This window comes from Micropterus dolomieu, linkage group LG07, assembly GCF_021292245.1.
Source record: "Micropterus dolomieu isolate WLL.071019.BEF.003 ecotype Adirondacks linkage group LG07, ASM2129224v1, whole genome shotgun sequence".
Classification (NCBI taxonomy): Eukaryota; Metazoa; Chordata; class Actinopteri; order Centrarchiformes; family Centrarchidae; genus Micropterus; species Micropterus dolomieu.
The window spans coordinates 7,814,825-7,837,623 of NC_060156.1; the positions used below are offsets into that span (position 1 = coordinate 7,814,825).

The 22,799-nt window shown below is 38.9% G+C and overlaps 1 protein-coding gene across 2 annotated transcripts; it reads left to right on the forward strand.

Annotated features, from left to right (window-relative positions):
* Positions 1-603: 603 nt before the first annotated feature.
* Positions 604-22,598, forward strand: agpat3 (1-acylglycerol-3-phosphate O-acyltransferase 3). Of its 2 annotated transcripts, none has more exons than XM_046053380.1 (10): positions 604-836; positions 13,508-13,565; positions 13,690-13,920; positions 14,434-14,603; positions 15,855-16,016; positions 17,256-17,409; positions 17,500-17,602; positions 18,692-18,767; positions 19,118-19,316; positions 19,788-22,598. In XM_046053380.1, the coding sequence occupies exons 3-10, from the start codon at positions 13,743-13,745 to the stop codon at positions 19,877-19,879; spliced, it is 1,134 nt and encodes a 377-aa protein (XP_045909336.1). In that variant the 5' UTR covers positions 604-836; positions 13,508-13,565; positions 13,690-13,742; the 3' UTR covers positions 19,880-22,598. The 2 variants fall into 2 exon arrangements, with proteins under 2 accessions (XP_045909336.1, XP_045909337.1); XM_046053381.1 differs by lacking the exon at positions 604-836 and adding an exon at positions 1,321-1,691.
* Positions 22,599-22,799: the final 201 nt, after the last annotated feature.

A 22,799-nucleotide genomic window follows, 5' to 3' on the forward strand; every position in this document is an offset into this window, starting at 1 on the left:
TTTCATTGATGAATTATGTTATCAATAGACATGCCAGATTTGTCACACAGAAGGTCACTGGGTTTATGTGTACAAAAGGTTTAATAATCCCTCAGCTTGTCTCACTTCCAATTTATGCTGCAGCTATGCAAAAACACCAGCAGAGGGCTAAAGACGATCAAACATGCACACCTACTCAGGGTGTTGAGATTTAGCTGAAGACAGTCCTGCTATGTGTTGATATATCCAATATGTCATGTTTCACATAAAGAATGGTACTTCTGGATTACATGCGATTTGTAAGGTACATGTTTTGAATAGTAGGGTTTAATTTTCTCATGTATATTTCAAATGTATATTTTCTATTCCAAAATGTAATTTAAATATGAGAGAAAGTTCTAATAGTTGTAATAAAAGAGAGCATGTGGTATGAACTGAGTCAAAGAGGTCAAGGGAATCAGTAATGTACGACAAAAAAAAAATAAAAACCTATATCAGTAAATGTACTTGTACTTTGTAGTACTTGGATCGGCACACGTGAGGCTGCAGAGGCCCGTTGTTTAAAAAGACTGTATATTTTAATTATTTCTGTGATAATGAATGAGGGGCCGGACCGGATGTAGGGTACGCTACCTTCAGATGGGCTGCGAGGAAATGTGGGGCTTTAACCATACAGTCTATGGCTTTAACCGACAAACAATAGCGCTGTTGCAAATCGCGATAACGTTTCCTCTAGTCATTTTTATTGCGTTTCAGGAAACGGACGAAGTAAGAAGGGCTCCTTAACAGGGTTATTTCACGCCCATAGATGCCAGAAAGCAGCGAAGTTTACCGGCTCCCAAGTGAATAATCTTCAGGTAAGACCAGAGTAGTTACTGACACTTGACTGCTAGCGTTAGCTGGCTGACTAAGTTAGCATAGCGTAACGTTAGCAAGAGACACAGGTCAGTTGAGTATTTACAGATAACGTTAATGTCTGTTGATGAGCAACTTAACAATCCAATTAGCCGACACCATCCTCTCTAAATACGACAATCACTTTAGCTAACGTTACGTTTGTTTTGTTAGTTTAGCATGCTAGCGTGTAACGTTACAGTTAACCCGGCTCACGCTGCCTTTGTGCCGCTTGCTCGAGTCCACACTAACATCAGGTTTAGGCTCCTGTCAGCCAGCGTTGATGCATCTGCTGCATCTGTTAGTAGTAGCGGGACAGATTGTTTGTTTTTATTTTCTCAAGTATAGACGTCGAATGAGCCGTTTCCAACTTTGAGTTGACCGCGCAGCTAGCTTGACGTTAATTTACGTCCCCGGCCGCAGTCTCAGGACGTGTGCCAAACGATAAGCCCAGTCATTGGTTGGACACAAGGTGCATGCTAGCTAGTTGTTATTTAGCATTTTTAAGCTAGCCATGCCGCACCAATGCATATAGTCTATTTGTGCGTTTGTATTCAGGGGCAATGGAGCTGCGGAATTGAGCCATGTGTGTTTATAGTGAAGCAGCACAAGTTACAGAGTAGATTGCAAAGTATCTCTGGGTTCAATGTTAAAAGCTGCTATCATCACGCTGCAACCCGCCACGCCGTACGTCATGTGAGCCAGCTGGCTTCAAGTTGACCTGCGTACCGTGTTTTATACAGACTATGTGGTATTAGCCAGTGCTAACTTTAGGCGTGAACCTTAATTTAACCACCGAGGCAAGCAGTACGTGACAGGCAAGTAACGTTACCGTGATCGTTCCTGACAGTTTTTGCTAGCAGTGTTTTTATGTTTTTCTTGTGATCATTATAATGCTGTGACTGTTCATGCTTGGTGCAAGAGACAGCTGTGTTCTCACAATAATGTCCACGTAGTAAAGTTAGATACAGCATTACATGGGAAAATGTACGAGTCATTGGATGTACACTGATATTGTAGAGCCACATGTAGGTGTGTGAGCGTTCAACAGACCTTGACAGTGAAATTTGTAGAGTAATTAAGTGCTGGGAAATTCTGGTGATTAATGATTATTGTTATAGGTTACTAGTTGATTTGTAAAGTGTGTGTGTGTGTGTGTGGTTCACTATCTGATAAATGCCAAAGACCAATAGACACTTATCTAAATTGCAATCTGTTAATTTTCTGTTGAGATTACCACTTGACTGTGTAGTCAACATTGATGGTAGAGACGAAAAGTTTGATACTTATCGTGATAATTATCGATATCGAAAGGTATCAAATCGTTATTTCTTTCGAGTTTAAAGGCAGATTTTTGCTCCTGAGTGAAAGTTTAAAAAACCAGATTGTTAATTGTGGTTTAAACTCTTCTTTATGGTCAACACTTGATGCCAAACAGTGGATCACTTCACAAATCTGAGGTAGAACATTCAAAACAATTCTGATAGTCTTTGTCAGCAAATATGCATGAGTAAAATTAAGTACAATCTTCACTCCCTTATCTTAAACAAAATAAACGTCTTAAAAAAATTAAGTCCAAATTTGCGTATGATTCAAGTGAATAAAATCAAACATTTATTGAACATTTGTTATATTTTATTTAAAAAAATATTGCAATAATTATTGTTTTATTGTCCAGCCTGCTAACTGCAGACTAATAGCAATTTCTCAGTTAATCGTGTAGCAAACCTTATTCTGACTATAATGGTACAGTAAGCTGGAAAACTGCAAACATCCAAAGCTTCCTAAAAAGAGATTGTCTAATACATACTTTGCTTTATATGCATAGCCTAACCCTTAAGAATAAGCAAAGTGACAGAATTTTACAAGTCTGTATGGGTTTCCTAAGTTTGTTATGTAGTGTGTAGTGTCTAAATTATTACAGTGTCCTGCAACACTTTTGGCCTCTTCAACCAAAGTGTAAACAGAAATTATGTACTTTATATAATAAGAGATGCATGCGTTGCAATGGTGGCCAAATTGAAGCATCTACCTTAAACTTTTTCAGGTTGTATATCTGGGTCACACATGTCATACAAGTCATACAAATGCGCTTGTTAATTGAGCAAACTGCGTTAGCTAAAAGTGACACGACTGTTAGCACATAGTAACCTATTGAACTGTTTATCAGCTAATCAAGTCGAAGTATTGCCCTAGAGGACACATGCAATCGTAGGCAAGCCTTTTTTTGTGCACTGGCATCTTAGAGAGTAATCCTTCACTAGCAATATATAATTTTATTAACCATCATTTTTGTGACCAACTGGTTAACTACACAGTAACTTGTAAGTTCATACTCAAGCAGTCTGGCAATTTAACTCCTCCTTTTTTGCCATTAGTCCCATTATTTTGCTGACTACAGCAAAAGTACTGTATGTACCTTGAGTCTTATCAGTCATCACTTCTTATTATGGCAATGCCCAGAGGGAGCTTTAAAAGGGCTGTGACCATGTTTCAGTGGTCAGCTATCTCTTTACCCATCTCTTTACCTTATTTGTTGAATACTTTCTCTCCTTTCTGAGTTGAAGTCTTCAGAAGAGGCTTTGCATTGATTCTCTTTACATGGCGACAGCAATCAGTAAGTCAAATGCTCTGACACAAAAATGAAAAGAAAACAAAAGAGCCTCTATCTGTGGCTGTCACAGGACTGTAAAAAGCACATTCAGGCTAAATATAATGACTACCAGGCCTACCTGCCTGCCTGCGCTCACTGCACCTGAAAATGTGTTTTGGGGTAGTGACATTGGAGAAAGGTCTGAAGGGGATGGTGTGGGGTGTTCAAGTTTCTACCCTAGCTTTAAGTCGTTTTCAAGATTTCCTCAATATCAAGTCCCATTGTTTCAAAATTAATTTGAAGCAACTCTGCTCCGCTGCTTTGTGTCGTCAGATGACACTGAGCATGCTTAAGCACACAGTTCCATGTTTACAATGCTGAGAGGAATACACTGCGTTCCTTGTAACTATTGTAGGCAGACTATTATAGCAGTTGATGTTGACTATCACTTTTCTAATGTTAACATAGCTGTCCTTATTAGCTAGGCTACTTGCTAATAACGTTTTTGAAGGTGGGTCTCTGGCATTGACAGCATTGTGTTGGACAGATTTGTGCAGCGGAGTTTATGATTGTAAGCATTCAATTCACACACTGGTCCTTTGTCAGTGTGTTTGCGCGAACGAGAGAGAGACTGTGCGAGAGGTGCTGAGCGAATATATGTGCTGCGCGCAGCTCTGTACTGAAATACGATTTTACCCGTTTTAAATAGTAAAAAATAAATAAAATCGAGAATCAACATATGGCAGTCAGCATTGATGATGTGGCGGGCCACCACGAATAAATCAATGTGTGGGAAACACTGTAATAAGTAACACGTCCTCCAAAGGCAAAGACGTATTTTAAATGGATTAGGCTTGGGCAGTGTCACGTAGGGCTGGGCAATAAAACAATAATGATAATTATCGCAATATAATTTTCCATAATAACAATAAAACAAATGTTCAATAAATTGTTTAATTAATTTGAATTAGTAACAAATTACAACTTAACTTTTCTTTTAAGATATTTATTTTGTTGAGGAAATTGTTTTGAGTGTTATACCTCAGATTTGTGAAGTGAGCCACTGTTTGTCAAGTGTTTGTCATGTTCTGACCATAAAGAATAGTTTAACCAGTATTTTTATTTTTTTTTCAACTTTCACCCAGGAGCAAAAATCACCCTTTAAACTTAAAAGAAATAATGATTTGACATTTATCGTCATAATTATTGATATGGAATGATATTAAATGTTTTATTGTAATAATATTTTTGGCCATATCGCTCAGCCCTAGTATCACGGCATAACAGGAATATCCAGGCAGCATGACTTTCAATACCATCAAAAATACAGACGCTCCTCTTTCTATTAATCTGATACGAAAATGCTACATTGAGCTGATGTAGTATACACACGGACACTGTGTGAAACTGGCCGACATCATTTACAACTGTCAACAACGTGACAACATAACCCCCCATTTCCAGCAGCTGGTAAACAACTGACAAACAGAGCTTTAGCTGCAGCTTTATTCGCTGACAAGCTGTAAGGTACATTTACTGATAAACCTCACAGCTTAATTTTCCGTCTTTTCCGCTGCGTTCACCTGCCGCTCACTCTCTGTCAGCCACACTCTCACTAATCACACACAAAAGAGCGACTCGTCGATGAGTGGTGGGGATGACGGAACAGGACTAGTAAACAACAAAAATGCCTCTGCCCCTGTTTTGACCCCCTCTTTTTAACACAAAGGCCATCATATACAGTATACATCCTATTGAAATATCAGGAAGGTATGAAAAAACAAATGCCGCCCAAGCCTGTGGTAGGTGGCTATACAGATGATGCATGTTGGCAGGATCTGTGAATTTCTGCTTTTGGGCTTTTTGTGGGATTTGTTAAAAATGATAAAGAATGATCAAATAAAGTCATTATTATAATGCATTGTGCATCTTTGGTTGTGTTACCATATGTGACTTTGCCATAACAGTGTTAACTTTAGTTTATTTTGTAAACTGTGAAATCTAATTTTAACCTCGGCAAGTGCAATTTAAATCTATCCTGCTGTATTGTTCTCCATGTTAGTTTTTTCTTTCTGGCCTATGTGTGCATCACAATCAGAGGAGCGTGGTAGTAAGTGGTGTGGCTTTAAAATATCACACATGGCATAACATAAAACTGTTCAACTGAAGTTCAGCAGTACATTGTTGCTATGTGCTGGACTGAGAGCATGCTATGCTTTGAAACATGAATGACCTTCATTGTGCAGCAATCAGTGTATTTTTGTATTTGGCTTTAATGTCCAATGGCAAGGCCTCAGGACTGTACTCTAACCATTGACCTGTTTGCTTTAGTAAACGCTTGAATGTATTTCGGCATCTCTCTTCCAGCTTGTCTGAAGCACATTTGACATTAGCTCTGTGTGAGAACCCAAAGGATTTTGTTTACTTGCCCACTAGCACCGTTAGATGCCATATCTGTGTGGCTGAGCAGTGCACAATGTTGTAAATAATTTTCCAGGCTTTGGGTTAATTTATCCCTTATTATATCTATTCTGACTAATGTTAGATGTTACTAATAGGTGACCAATGGCTAGATAAGGCAGGAAATTCTACATTGTGATTGGTTCCTTTAGTGTAACAGATGCCATTTTGTTAACTCCACCTTTGTCAGAGAGAGCCCAGCCTTCTTTGTTAATGTTAATGAAATGTGACATATCCAGGGTGCCCATAGCCTGCTAATTAGCACTAATCTGATCCACTGGATTAGAGGATGGGAATGCATCTAAGACACAGTTACAGAAGTGAGCCCTCTTTCAGTCTTCCTACCATCAGTGGACTCCAGTAAGAATCCACAGTGGTGTTTTTGGTCCTTTTTTTTTGCGTTGCTCTCAATGGAGATCCATTCTTTTTGGTATTGTTTCTGGTGATAGGCAATTTCTTTGGTCCTCAGTAAACTCTTGTGCTGATTAGGCAGTTCCTCCACCAGGATCCGGGGCCTGGCTGTGATCATAATCTACCGCCTTCCTTCTCTGGTATTATCATGGCTGTGAAGCAGGGCGGCCTGTGACTGTCCACCTTTTGTTGATGTTTTTATTTTGGCTTTAATTTGGTGAGATACCAGGAGCCAAAATGCTGAACCAGAGTGCTGTGATGATCTTCACTGGGATTTGTGGGGCGTTGGTGGTCATGGCAATGGCCTACTATGTCTACTGGTAAGTTACATGCAAGAGAGGTGGCTAGGCTAGGATGGGCCCTACCAGATTTATTAGAACTTGTAAAAGACACGTACACGTTAGCATAACACTTCAGGGCATATCTCAACTGTTCACAGGGGAAAGATGAGTGCAGTTTGTCGGTATTTAGCTGGTGTCTTTTAGTGTACATTTCCTCAGTCCTTTCTCATATCCAAGACTCATAGCAAGCAGTGGTTATTTGTTGGCATTAAAGCTGTATTCAGGTAATGCAGAGCAGAAGCAGCTGTCCGGCCTTAAGCAGCTTCAACCTAGTCAGCATCTCTAATCTATCCTCCAGGTTGAGTAGCCTCACAGGTGTGCACACACAGGCAGGTGGATTTGACCAATGTTTTTTTTTTTTCTTTGAACCTCTTTTGGTCCATCTTTGTTCTATGAAGCTCTTGAAACCTCACTGCCAAAACAAATATGGTCTTTACAAAAGAACGCCTTTTGGTTGGGTTAAACACCTTCTGGTTCGATAATGTGATGAAGTCATGGTGTGTGTGATATGATTGGATCTGGAGAGTGGGTCAAGTGTGAGAATTTTACTCAAAATGAGTTTTTACTGCATGCTCTTAAGACTGAACTACTAACCTGAATAGCTGAAATGGAGCACGCTGGGCTGAGCAACACATTATTGTTTTTCTGTTGACCTTGGATATGGAGAAAGATTAACTTTGGCATGGTTATTTGATTGTTTGTGTAAATATAGTACAGTAGTTAAAAAGGTAAACTTGGTCGAGCTGGCTGGTATTATACTTCAGCTGAAATGTAAAAAGAAATCGCTGTACAGAAATGTGAAATTTAAGGGATCCTTGTTAAATATGGATTTATTTTTTTATGCATTTATGATCGTGTCAGTCCAATAATACTGTATTGTCTGGCTCTAAACCTTAGTATGGTTAAGGTACTTGTAGGGTAAAGCTGGCATGTAAAAGGAAGTCAAATTTTAACATGATCGGTGTATAACCAACCCTAACCTAGGGCTGGGTAATAAAACAATAAGGATAATTATCACAATATAATTTTCCTCAATAACAGTATAGCCTAACAAATGTTCAATAAATGTTTGATTTAATTTATTTTAATCACGAACAAATGATCATATAATTTTTAGGATATTTATTTTGTTGAGGGGAAAAAGGACTGAAAAAGATTTTACTTAATTTTACTCATGCATATTTATTTTATTATCATAATTGTTTTGAATGTTCTACCTCAGATTTAGGTGATTTTTTGACTTTGGCATCAAGTGTCATGTTTTGAAAATAAAGAATAGTTTAAACCCACAATTAACCATCTGATTTCTTCAACTTTCACTCAGTAGCAAAAATCCGCCTTTAAACTGCAAAGAAATAATGATTTGATTTATCGTGATAATTATTATTATGGAATGATATATAATTTTTAAAATAATTTTTAGCCCTACTCTAACCCCAAATACATTCAGCTTCACAGTACAGCGCAAACAGTCCAAAACACTTTCAATACCCTTAACAAAGTTTAACTGAAAGTAAACTACAACAATTGAAAATGTTTTATTGCACTGAAGTATGCAGAAAAATTTCATTTTCATCAGTGTCTTTCGATTTTTATAGTTTTAGCTTTTCTTAAACATTTTGATGCAAAATGTTAACAGACACTTAAAAGTTGGCAGGATTGTCTTCAGGATATTCATTTGTCATATGCCCTTTGGTTTGTTGGTTCATGTCTTGCCTCGCTCGCACCAATGATCCCTTACCACAACAGCTCGGGTTTTGATTCCACCACGTGCCCTTTGATATATGTCATCTTTCTCTCCCTTTTCCTGTCTCTCTTCAGCTGATTTATCTAATAAAGGCTGAAACATATTCATAAAAAAAATATACTCATGTATACACCTTGGTTGGCCACCTCACACCAATTCCATAGCAAATATGTTGAGTGCTGCTGGTTAGTTGAACTTTTGCAAAGTGAAGTCAGATTCAGTCAATGCACACAAAGTCAGTGGTAAGGCGCTCTTTGCTGTAGGCACTGAATCAAGGCCTCTGTTTCAACTTGATTGAAAGGTTGTGGTTGTTCTAAGTTTGTGCAACTCCATGAAAGTACAGAGAGACAGGAGCAGAAAGAACACAACGTGGAGAAAAATGAGAACAAAGTTCATGGCATGGAAATCTCTCTCTCTCTCTCTCACACACACACACACACACACACACACACACACACACACACACACACACACACACACACACACACACACACACACACACACACACACCCCGTTGCCGGCGAACTTCTCTCACTAGCTGCTTGTGGCCAAACAACACAGGCTGAAAGTTGAATGCTATAGCTTTCTTAAGCACATTTCAAGTCTCTACGAGTAGATCTTAATAGATTACTGACATGAATTGAAAACGGCGGCTGATTTGTAAAGGGGAATAAGTTAAGAAGTTTAAAAATACCTACCAAGGTGCTAATTGCACAGTATTATTACAGGATCACATAACAAGTGTGTTTACCTTGTTTGCATTGCTGGGTCTCATTACATACAATCATGCACCAAGCATGCCTGTTTCGCATCATCTTTTGGGACAACAAGGGTTTCTAAACTTATGTGACATTTACTAGTAATTTTCATCAGGGGATTTGTTAACCTCTTTAGAAACAGAATACTATGAAGAGGACAATTTGAAGTTGTAGGGGAGATGTGAGCATTTCTAAAGATACCTTGGGAGAAGGTTTACGCCTATACTAGGGATGAAACGGTATGAAAATTTCATATCACGATTGTAGTGACGGAAATTGTCACGGTTATCGGGATTATCGCAGTATTGTAAAAATGTGCTGAAAAAGATTAAAATGTACTGATACACGCACTGAAACCATTTCAACAAGTTTTATATCGAAAACTACAAATAAAATTGCCATTTTGTTTGCATAAACAATAAAATAACAGCCACTAGTTTTTGTAAACCTATGAAAACCATCTTAAGTGTGCATTATTAATTATTATTAATGAACAAGATATACTGGATTGGTTGACTAAACTGCTTAACGTGCTGTGGACGAACGGAGTCTGCAGACAGCAGCAGAACAATGTGTAGCGTTTTTACAAGAGCAGCTAACACAGAGAGCTTCAGTTTACAAGCTTTACAAACCAAAGCTAAAGATTAGCTCGCCCTGCGTTCACTAAAAGGTTATTTTCTTCAATCAAATTTCCCTTAGCACTCTCATTAAAAACTAAAACACGACCAGACTTCAGAGTGACTGAAAAGTATCTGCAGTGGGGAATTTTACCATGGTTTATCGTTATCGTATACTATAGATTAACTGCAGTGAGTTTATTAAAGAGCAGTTAACACCCACTACCTATTCTAGACCTTTTTTTTTAATTGTCCATGACACATTTATCTACCTCCGTTCATCGCACTACTACACGCCACCCTCTTTGATTCTTCAGTGTTGGGGCTATCTAATCCTTCCAAATTATGTAGCAGTAGTGTAACTTTACCCTCCCAGTCACTCTCTCCCTCCAACAAAGGTCATATCTGTAACATAATGCCGACACAGCTATAGATGTTTTTTTTTTTTTTTTAACTGATCTTCAAATCTATCTGTTAAAACATTATGTACACATGACACTATTTCAACACTTCAGTGTGTTGTAACTACAGAGATTTAGAAACATTTAAACGTCCATTTGCCCAAGACACAGAGCTAAAGTTCTGTGGATGTGCAAGATTTAATTCCCTTCACACTCTGGCCACATTATTATTGTGTCTATTGTGTTACAGTGTTGTGTCATGTGGTTTATTTAAGTTTGCTTGGTTTGTCCTTTACTGAGATAGTACTTTAAGAAATATAATGCAGGCTTGAAGTAAAAGAAAATATTTGGATTGCTTGATAAATACACTATCAGATTTCTATTATCTATGTTTTTATTATATTTCAGGATAGACCACCACAGGTTACTATATTTGTAGCTGTGTTAGGAATTTACTTCCTTTTATATAGTTGCACAAACAATATGTAAGACAATAATCTCTGAACCAAGAAAGTAGTCCTTACAGACACTCTGAACAATACTGCATCTGTGGTTGAAGGCTGTTATGTCAGTGTGACACACAGGCACACAATGCCTCTGTCTCTCCCTTGTTGTCTTGCATGCAGCCTGTTGTCCTGCAAATCAAACACCAGACGGCCTCTTCTTCTGACATTGTTGTAGCAGGCAATGCAGGTGGCTGTAAGTCACAAGTTGATGTTGCTAGCACTGTCACAAAAAATAGTTATAATGTAAAACAAAGCAGGTTGAGGCCTGAAGTGGAGTGGGTGTGCACATATCGCCGCACAGATCTGCAAAGGAACTAGTCAGATTAGAAATCTTTCTCGGAAAAGATTTAAGATGGCTTAACCTACACTTTAATGGGCTTTAATGCAGATGTGGGAACAGTTCATTCAAGGCCTGTGGGCATACTGATGAGTACTCATTGATAGTAAATGTCACTACTCACAAAAATGCTCAGTACTTTTGTGAACAGTATTATGCTGACAACGATCAAACAAGCAAAATCATCAATCATCATATATGTTCTCTAACAAAGAAACATCTAGTGTGCGTCTTACTAAATATGTTGTTTGTGGCAGTTACCTGCACAAAACAGAACTGTCTTCTTCTCATTAGTTCATTCTCTATGCTTAGTCTTATTCAGTATTTTGAAGTGTGGAGCGTGTCCGAGCTTGCTTTTGCACAAGCATGGAAGCACCCTGGACAGATCCCCAGTATGTTGTCGTGCTAAAATCCCTTATTCTGAACTCTCACCCAGTGACTAACTTTTTAAGTTCTCCCAGAACAACAGGCAAGGGAAGGGGCATAGTGACAGTCTTTAAGAATCACTTTAAATGCAGACTATTGTCGGTAGCTTTGAGGTGCGAGTTGAGCTGGCCTGCCGGCTGCTTTGTGCACTTGTGTAAAGACCACCAAAGTACAAGGACTTTCTGGATGAAATTTCTGACTGTCTATCTTTGATTGTTCCTAGCTTTGATAACATTGCCACAGAATACTAATTTTTAGGCTCATACTTAGGGTATACTTAGGGTTTGTTACATGCTTTAACATTTAAAAAACACATTACTTTTCTCATACTACCCATTGCTTCAGCACCTCTTTTTACCCTCTGTCTGAACACTCAATTTTCGCTCCTTATATGTACTGAACTCTTTTTATTCAACTATGCCAAAACTGGAAATTCAGTTTTCCATTCCACGGCACCTTTAATCCTTGGGGATTTTTAATATTTAAGCTGTTGTCCATCAAAGTCGGTGGTTAGCCGTTTCTAAAACTTGTGGATCTCAGTCTGTTACTGGTCCCACACATGATCATGGCCATAGACTTGATCTTGTTTGATCATTAAGTTCACACTGAACTGGGGTCCCTGGTATTACTTTGATTTTTAATTTTAGGCCCATTTCTAAATTCTTTTATGTCGATCCTGCGATCAATTTTATTCTTTTTGTCTATGCTCCCTTTGGGCTCTATTCTAAGCATAATATCGCTATTATGCTGATGATACACAGCTGTACTTACTGCTAAAACCAGGTGATTCAAATTCCTTGCAGTCCACTTTTAACTGTCTTGATGATATTGACCTTTTTTCAACTAACTGAGAATAAGACGGAAGTAATACTATTTGGCACCCCCAGCTTAATTGAGGAATAATCTAAAAATATGTGTACCTTGTCTACAAATGTACACCCCTTTGCCAGAAATGTATCTTTGTTGAATTTTAATGCTGAATCAAACATTTTAATTCTGTTTTCAAGGCTACCTTTTTTTTTTTTCATCTGAGGACTATCACAAAACTGAAATCCTTTTTCTCTGTTAAGGACTTGTTTTACATGCTCTTATATTGTCATAAATTGATTATTGCAATTCCTTGTACTTTGGCATCTTTCACTTATAATTATTGCACTTGCAGCTTGTTCAGACTGCAGCTGCTAGATTGTTGAGGATTTTGTTGTAGATTTTAAGGGCTGTAAATTGTTTTTAGGGCATAAAATGGACCGGCTCCCTCAAATATTTCAGATCTCCTTGTCCATTCATCCCCCACTACAGAGAAGAAGTCTCATCTTAAAACTTTTTATTCTTTGGTATTTGAGTCTGTTTAGAGAAACTCTCTAACTGTTTTGTTTTTAACTCTTGTTTTCCATAGTTGTGTTTTTATTTGATTGGTCAGTTTGCACAGCACTTTGTTCAACATTGATTTTTTTTAAAATGTGAATTATAAATAAATTGACTAATAGTCACAGAAACACAGTCGCATCATTACCTAGGGGCAATTAAACACTAGCAACAGGTCTGTCGTGGTAGACCGCGTCATTTAGTCTAGTAGTTTTCAGTTGCAATTTGGAGAGACGGAATTGTTTTAATGTTTTTATGTTATAGTAACTACCTGTAGTCAAGTAACGTTTTCCGTTGAAATTTGTGGTTCTGTTTTAAATGTCGTCCTTCTGCCTCAGCTTTTGTAAAAGGTCAGATGCAAGTCAAAAAGTAACCATGCTCTTCATCAAACAGAAGGGATTTTTCGACACATTATTTGCCAAGGCGCGTGCTACAATGAGCCATGCTGTTGCAGGAGTCTTCTTTTGGTTCATGTTAACTTGCCATCCACACAAAAAACAGGCGATTTCTGACCTTCTCGTGTCACTTGCTAATAAAATTAACCTGTTTGATGGAACATGCACTGTGCATTTTATTCATTTCTACTGTAATGACGCTGTCCTGCAGCCTTTTATGTTTAACGTCACTTCTGCCACTGTCACCTTAACCTCTGTTGTCTGCTGTCTTCATCAGGTCTGTAGTATTGGCTGACGGACCGTGTAAACGCGGCTTGTAAAAGAATCCCACCGTGGTAAGAAACGCTGCTGTTCTTTTGAATATCTGAAGGCATCGTTTTGCCCGTAGAGCAATAGATTAAAAGACCTCCTCCCTCATTTCCTCATCTCTCCCTGCCTCCTGTTTCTGTCCTCTCTCAGGTTGGTCATAGTGTATAGAGAGGAGCCTACTCCACTCTCCAGGCTCCTCAGCCATGGCTCTGCTGACCTACCTCAAGAGCCTGTTCATCCTGCAGTTGCTAATGGGCTTTGTGTTCGTGGTGAGCGGCCTCATCATAAACTTCATTCAGCTCTGCACCTGCATCCTCTGGCCAATCAACAAGCAGCTCTATCGCAGGATCAACTGCCGGCTCTCCTACTCCCTCTGGAGTCGTGAGTAGATGATACTCCTATTATGTTGCTATAAGTTCTAATTTTCTTTAATCCAAACCACAAGTTTCATATTTCAAAAACTGAAAAGAAAGAAAAGGCGCTAGGTAGTGTGTCATCACACTTGACCTGTTCACCTGCCACATGCATGTCTAGTATTCAGTCTCCTTTTATCTCTGAGATAAACCTCAATTTCACCAGGCCCCCATTTAGTCTTTCTGCCATTTGGTTCTGGGCGGGTCGTGTACAGTGGGTTTATCTACTTTTCAAGACTGCAAATGTCTGCCTTTGTAAATTAATAACGTTATATTTACACCAAAATGACTTTAAAAATGCCCCTTACAGATTTAGAGTTTGCAGATAATTCTCTGTGGTTGTCATCAAGCTTCATCATTCACTGTGTATTAATCGACAAACCTGATGATGCATTTAGAGGAAAATGCCATAAATAGTTAAGCACATATTCAGTTGTCAGTATCTTCTCAATAAACATGATGTGTTGTTACCTCTGTGCAGAGCTGGTGATGCTGCTGGAGTGGTGGTCTGGGACCGAATGCACCCTATACATAGACCAAGCTACGGTGGACAAGTTTGGCAAAGAGCATGCCATCATCATCCTCAACCACAACTTCGAGATCGACTTCCTGTGTGGCTGGACCATGTGCGAAAGATATGGTGTTCTAGGGGTCAGTAATGTAGCAATATATTACTGTAATTTCATCTATACTGTAATCTTTTTTTAGGCTCAAAAAGATATTCAAACCCTTATCTCTACATAATGGAATGAATGCTTGTCAACTTTAGATGCTCTAAATGATCAAGTTGGGCTTAATTACTGACTGTGAGAAATCCAAATTCTAAACTTTTTTTTATACAGCACTTTTTAAAATAAATGTTACAAAGTGCTTTAGATGGTCGAACTAGGTTTAAAAAATTCATGGCAGAAGAATGTAATTTCAGGCAATTAAGTGATACTCGAATTAAATAAAGATAAATACTACTAATAAAATACACTTATACATGTCCGCGATAAAACTGCATGATAGAATTAACAAAAGGCTTCTTTTTAAAGATGGCTTTTGAGAAGGGATTTAAAAAATATCACTGATTTTTGCAAGCTTCAGATCTTCAATCAGGGAGTTCCAAGGCTGAGGGATCCTCACTGTGAAAGGCTCAGCAAATCCTCAGTCACAGCCAGCAGAGCCCTGCCAGAGGATCTGAAGCTGCTCTCTGGCTCATAGGAGAGCAGCAATTCAGCAATGTAGCTGAGGCATTAAGTGTGTTAAAAGTGGTCAGTAAAATCTTACAAACAATTCTAAAACTAACCGGTAACCAGGTAGGCATCAAGTAGTTTTTTGGCTCGAACCTGAATACCATGAGTTACAGTAATCAATATGAAGTAAATAATGAATGACTTTCTTAAAATCAAGTCAAGAGAGTCCTGATTGTTGAGATGTTCCTTGATGAGTTTATAAAAACCTTTTGTAACTGTTTTTCAAATGAAAGTTCACTGTTACCCAGGTTACTGGCTGCAGGTGTCATATGAAAAGAGAGGGATGCAAGATGCATGTAAAAAATAGAGATGGACTTAGGGGGACCTAAGAAGTTTTGTTTTTTTTGTCAGCTGGAGAAGGTTTTGGGATATCTATCACATTATTTAACAGACAAGATAAAAGATGACTTAAATTGCCTTCATCACTGTTTTTTAAATTTTTTTTATGAATGTGTTTCTCATCTGCATAACAAAGGTTCTGGATTTTGTGTTTATATATGATATGCATAAGTGGCAGCATGTACATACAAAACAACAAGGGGCCAAGGATGGAGCCGTGGGGGACACCACAGTCAGAGGGGCCACTGAAGACGAGGCTTTAGCCATGACTACTGAAAACGTACTGTTTGATAAATTGGATTTAATATCTGTTATCCCTCTGTAGAGTTCAAAAGTGCTAGCCAAACATGAGCTACTGAAGGTCCCTCTGATTGGCTGGACCTGGTACTTCCTAGAAATAGTCTTCTGCAAAAGAAGATGGGAGGATGACCGAGACACTGTCTTCAATGGACTGAGCAGGCTCAAAGACTATCCTGAATTTATGTGGGTAGGTACATGTCAGACATGTCTGTCAGACATTGTCTGTCTTCTGGCATGAGTGCAGTAGTAGGCTGGGTGTAAGGTTTGCTTAAATTCATTTCTGTGCTACTACACATCCATTTGCAAAAAACAGTCAACTCTGGGCCAGTTAAGCAATCAAGATTGTAAAATATGCTCTCAGACATGTAGTTAGTAAGAGTAGGTATCACATTTTCCATTAAGGATCATAAATGCCAAATAAAGCGGCCAGGGCAAGGAATGTGGTCAGACAGTCAAACCAATTTATTTGGATGTGTGCACCAAACGTTAATGTGTGTGCACCCATAAATTGACTAATAATTCCTCATTGCAAACGAAAACTGAGCACAACTATGGCAAGTAATGTAGGTGAAAGGTCAATCAGGCAGTCTGCTGTCTAAGCTATCTACATTAATCAGTTTGGTTAAGGGATATCACAGTGTGCCTTCACTGTTTCTTCCAAACAAGTTTAACTAAGCAGGGAGTTTGTTAAAAGCCTGTATGATTGTGTGACTGTATTGGTAGTAATAACAGAACAAACTAACATTGGCCAAAACTACAAATATAAGATCCAAGTTGAGATCAACTGGAATTATTATTAATAAATCATTTTATGTCAGTTCTTTAGGTTACATAGGACAAAAACTACGAGGACATCCAGATGCTGTCCTTTGACCCAGTTTCTCTTATGTAAACTGATATCAGTAGTGATATACACACAGGTTCTCTGAGTGCACCAGCTGGGGGGGAGGGGGGTATTTTCATCTGTGAAACTTCATGAACGGGTCTTTCCACTGTGCATAAAGAGTCTTCCCCCTCCTTTTGGATGCAAAATATATTTTTTCTGTTACATACATTCTTACCTGGCGGCAGCAGGTGTTCCTGTTTGTTGTACTTTACTGAGCATTTAAAGCCCCTTGTGTTACAGGATGTGAAGCCGTGAGTCGGTTACCAACTGAGATTTAGCAGATCAGGAGTTGATCTAATTACCCCTTAAGTCAGGCTTCAGGCCACTGCTGATGACATAGTTTTTGTATGTTTAGATAAACAAACTAAACACTCTTGGGTAGAGATTTCATGTCATCAAGACCTTTATTGGAAGTGTAGTGTTACATTGAGGCACATGTGATCTGTAATTCAACCAAGCAGAGAGGGTAGTGGATTGGACAAGAGAAAGGAGGTCACCTTAAATTTGTGTGGTGTTAACACAGCTGTTCTCCCTCCACAGTTCCTGCTGTATTGCGAGGGCACCCGCTTTACAGAGACAAAGCACCAAATCAGTATGCAGGTTGCAGAGAGTAAAGGCCTGCCCAAGCTCAAATACCACCTACTACCCCGGACCAAAGGATTCACCACCACACTGCAGTGTCTTAAGGGGACAGGTTGTGTTTACAAATGCACACACGCAAAGTTCATCATGCTCAAATTAAATGAGTGTTCTATTTCTAATGTCTAATTTTCCTCTCTTACAGTGACTGCTGTGTATGATGTAACTCTCAACTTCAAAGACAACCAAACTCCCACTCTCCTGGGCATCGTCAACGGCAAGACATACAAAGCTGACATGAGTGTAAGGTGAGTGCCAAAGATACCCTGCATTTACTTTTGAATCATTCGTTGTTGTAATAATGATGCATTACACTGCCAGCTGTGCTGAGTTTCTTCAAGTGGGAAAATGAGCAATGTATTTCAAACCTGTTGGCCTCCTACCAACTGCATTTTTGTCCCATAACAATGAAAGACACTGAGAGCACTCCAAATGTTGGCTGCTTTCCCAGTACGTTTATGGTTTCAGAACAATAACTCTGATGGCCAGGACACTCCTACTGAGTAACGAGCTGGCCATGAGATGGAAACAGATTGGGATGGCTCTCACTGAGTGGCTGAGAAAAGCATGTCTTTTGTCTGGACTGCACAATTGAATTAGAGAAGAAATATAGCGTTTCCTTATTTTACCCAAATGAAACTAGGATAAGGAGAATACTGGAGGATACTGTTTTTTAGTTTTTTGGTAGCATGGGGGAGTCAGTTAAACATACAAGTGGGTTTAAAGACTGATAGGCGATCAATGTTACAGGGTGGAAGTGAGTTTTTGGTGAGGGTGTCCCCTGGTGGTGAGAAATTGACATAGCATAATCATGAAACATTTTCTATTGCACTGAGAGAAGTACAGCGGAAAATATTGTGTGAAGTGTCTGTGTGTCATTGTTACATGTTATTGTTTATTATTTTATGATTTGAGAGTCCTACTCCTCATCTGAATGTATTAAGTAGTTATTTTTCCTTGTTTAAAATGAAATATTTTAATTAGGTTGTAGTGCATATAAATTATGTGTGAATACTTTGTATGTAAAAGGATTTTGGCTTCACAAGTGATCTGACCACATTGGACTGAATGCAACAACCTGTCATCCAATGTGTTGTGTTTTGTGTTGTATTTTCTCAGCTGTTCATTATGTGTTCATTTCTAACTGTGACAAAAAACAATGTGTGTATGTTGGTTAATATAGTTGTTCTGTGTGGAGTGCTTACTCTGCTGTTTCACAAATCTAATGTTTTTTCCCAGTTTAATACTATGTGGCTGTGCACCTTTGTGTATGACTCTAAAAAATTAATATTATTCCATTCCTGTATCATGTTTTTTTAAAAATCTTTCCCAACCAGGCGGTTCTCTGTGGAGGATATACCAGATGATGAAAAAGAGTGTGCAAACTGGCTGCACAGGCTCTACCAGGAGAAGGTAAACTGAGAAATGTGAACATTAAAGGCAAAATCTGTAATCAAATGTAACTAGGACCCACCACAAAAAAAGACCCAAGATTAAATCTTGGGTTTTTAGGAATTAAGTGATTGGCAGATATTTCTGTACACAAGCTACAGCAAGTTCATCTAATGCTGTAAAATTTTTGTAAAAAATCTTTCCCCTAAGACCCTAAGAATAATTTATTGTGAAAAATAAAGTAAACACAAAACCACAAACATTTGCCTCACGCTTCAGTCTGGTAGACTGTTGTTTCAGGTCAAATGAGGCAATGGCATACATGATCAATTAAGAAAGTGCAAACCAATTCTTCTTCCTGTCATGCTCAGGACGCCTTACAGGAAATGTACAACAAGGAAGGCAAATTCCCCGGACCCACAGTAATCCCACGCCGCAGGCCATGGACGCTGCTGAACTTCCTGTTTTGGGCCACCCTGCTGCTTTCACCCCTCATCAACTTCGCTTGTGGAGTGGTCGTCAGTGGCTCCCCCCTCCTCATCATTGGATTTATCCTCTTCCTCATCATAGGTAGGTAAACTGCACCAGCGCCCCTTTTTTAGAAAAATAATGAAAAAATTAAAGATGGCTGCTTCTCAGAATCAGATTTATTGCCAGGTATATGTACACATACGAGGAATTTGACTCAGGATTGTACATTGCTCACGATGTGCTTACTTATACAATAATAAAATAAAATCAGGCACAAACTACAGAGTAGACAACACTAATATTCACACTATGAACAAAACAATATAGACATATTGACAAATAGTGCAGTAATCAGAGTGCAAAGGATGCAAAACTAGTAAACTATTGTCATTATGTACATGTTGAAGGTGGATATGATATACAGGTACACATACATGTACACAGTGTTCTTGGGTATTGAGGCCATTGTCTCTCAAAACTGAAATTGCTGAAGGCCCAGTGGTGTTTAACATTTGAATTGCTGTCCTCATTCATTCCACTCCTTCTTTTCTCCTTTTGTTCTTTCCACAGCCTCCATAGCTATCCGCCGCCTCATAGGGGTCACAGAGGTGAAGAAAACCGGCTCTAGTTACGGCAACCCGGAGGCAAAGAAACAAAACTAAAGAAGTGATACCCCCTCCGTGTACGGCCGTTTCTGTACGGATTCCCTGTGGTGTTTCACCCCTACCCAACTCCATTCTCCTCTTACTGTTGAGTCAGTTGAAAGGCTAGGGAGGAGACCCAGCTGTGAAAACATAATAGAGACCAGAGTTAGAAATACCAATGGCACTAGGGTGAGAGAGAGTATGGAAGGTCTGGGCTTCAAACTTTCTGGTGTAACACAGAACATATATGGGGGGAGGCAGCGCTGTATTCCCCTGCATCTTTCTTAATCTAGCTAGTGACCTACTGTCCCCACCCGTCTCATGAAATCCCGATAACACCCAAGGTTAATCTCCTAACTTGTCTGAGGTCACATGGACAGTCAGTCAGTCCATTTCCTGCCCTGCGCTACCTACCTCCACTTCATGTCACAGTCATCAAGCCAATCAGGGAGTGTTGATGTGCTCATTCTCCTTTCCCACAGAACACAAGCCGATCCGTATCTGATCTTTTAAATCTTAACCTCCATCCAGGGGCAGTGCGTTTCTGCAACAGCAATCTGATACATGCAGGACATCTTCCTTTTTTTTCACTAATTGAGAGTTGTAATGGGAACCGGTGCCTTGAGGCCCACCCTGGTTTCCTTACTTTTAAATGGTCTGTTCACTCAAATCACAAAACATTTACCATTTAACTTCTACGAATATAGGAGGCAGGGTCATTGTAAAAGTAAAAAAAATGAACAACAGTGTGTCTTTCCAGAAACAATGTCTCTGTTACTCTGGATCATGTTTGACAGTTTTCATCAGTGACTATATGTCGAATGTTAAAAAAAACAGAGTGAAAGCTGGCCATATTGACATCATTTGATTATCCAAGTAGCAGGCACATTGTTCCTGGAAAGACACACTGCTCTTGAGTTTCAAATATCATTTTAAAAATATTTTCAGCACCACCAATGATATTCAGTTCACCTCCATTGTAATGGCTTAGCAGCAGAAATCTCAGGGGAGAGATCCCCCCCCCAAAATAAATGTGGTCTCATCATGACCTTTTTTTTTAACTGACCCCTGAACATCTTGGCTGGGAGATGCTGGTGGCTAAACTACAGCAAGAGCTCAGAATGTGAAAACTGTCCTCATCAAGGATACATACCATCCTTTACAGGTCTCATTTGTAGCCCACAGCACCAACACCTACAGATTCATTCTGACACATTTCAGTTATTTTTCCAATCTCTCTTCCTGTTTTTCATTTGTAAAACAATTGGACCCCACATGTTGAAATGCAGGTTTGACTGTTCTGCTTTTGCTCTTGATGAATGGCAGATCTGGTGGAACCAGATTCCAGACAAAGGTCACCAACTGTCTTCATGTAGCCTCACAGCTGTTGGGATGTTTTGGTGTCCAGATATAGATTGTAGACCTGATATTTGAACCTTTGCCTTAAATCAAGCCTGCTCAGGCAAGGGATTGCTTATTCGCCACCCCTTTAAAAACAGCACCCCAACTCTTACCTCTTGCGTTATGTTTGAAGATTCCTCCTCTTCCTCCTATTACAGTGCATGATGGAGTTGTCTTTCTTTTTTTTTTTTTTTTTGGTTTGATTACCAAAGTGAAAGAGTTATTGGAAAACCATTTTTAATCTTTATGGTAGAAAGCTATAAAGTTGTTGGTTTGTTTAAGGCGTCCTTGTTAACTGTACATTGCCATTAGTTAAAGCCTTGTTTCTCTGAATGTCCCAGCCATTGTTTGATGCAGTTCTATACATTTCACTGTTTTAGAATCGGTCATCCCAGAGGTGGTTGTTTTTGACTGACAAATTAAATATTGGCTAATGCAATCCAAGGGTAGATCCCTTCGAGTGTTACAAGTCACATTTCGTGGTCCCAAATACAAACAATGGTAGCAAAACATGGAGGGGATACTTTGTGTCATGCTTTTTCCTCTCCTCCCCCCTCCTGTGCCACATGTAGTAATAATCATAGATTTTGTTTTGTTAGTTTAATTTTTGGGGGACTCATCACTCCTCAGCAGTAATATGTCGTGTACTTCCTCTCTTGGTAAAGTAATCTCAACCCAGACAGATTTCATGCAAGCCTTAATAGACAGTTCTGCTTCATTTTTGTGTGAAAATGTAGAAGCTAACTGAACCCCTGTGGTAGTGATGTATTGAAATTTGGAAAAATGTCCTCCGGTATAGCAAGCAAGTTGCTGGGATTAGTTGCCAAGTTGGTGGTTCTAAAGTTTTAACATTAAGAATTAAAGCGAAATGAGAATGGAAGTCTAAGTACGGAGAGCTCTGTTCATAATCAGTTCTTTTTTTTACAGTAAGTTACTTCAGTTGCTTTACCTCAAATATTTGTTAAAAGCTTTAGTATCTTAGCCTGGTATCTGTGTTTCCTTTGATACCAACATACAGCATCGGATACGAATGCAGTCCAACTCATCTTGTCATTCAGTAAAAATGATATCCCACAGCAGAAAGGATGCTGAGAAGATCAAACTTTTTACAGGGGATGTTTTTTATTCAGAAGACACAAATAACTTTTTTTTTTCCTGAGGTCTAGAATGGAATCAAATAAAATTACAAATTGACAACACTTTGACTTTTGAAATCTCAAAGATAATTCATTTAGTGGCACCTCTTGCGTCAGCTTTGTTTTGTTTTCTAAGGCTATTTCTATGTTTTCTTCAATTTAAACACTTGAGAATATTAAAGGATTTAATCACAAAGCCACTCTTACTCTTTTGACTTATTTGGATCTGTGTGAGTTTCTCTGTTTGCACAGCAGTTCAGATAAAATGAATATTGCTCAGCATGATACCAGGAGCAGGGGTTGCTGAATCTACAATTTCCTTCTTCCATCTTTTCTCCTTCATCAACAGAACCATTTTCGCAGAGGCGCATTTACATCCATCATTCATCATGACATCCACA

What these genes read in the sequence shown, in the direction of transcription:
- agpat3 (XM_046053380.1), top strand. Translation starts at nt 13,743, where the DNA reads ATGGCTCTGCTGACCTACCTCAAGAGCCTGTTCATCCTGCAGTTGCTA. An exon ending in AAAGCTGACATGAGTGTAAG is followed by an intron (nt 17,603 to 18,691) that starts GTGAGTGCCAAA and finishes TTTCCCAACCAG; the next exon opens with GCGGTTCTCTGTGGAGGATA. An exon ending in TATCCTCTTCCTCATCATAG is followed by an intron (nt 19,317 to 19,787) that starts GTAGGTAAACTG and finishes TTCTTTCCACAG; the next exon opens with CCTCCATAGCTATCCGCCGC.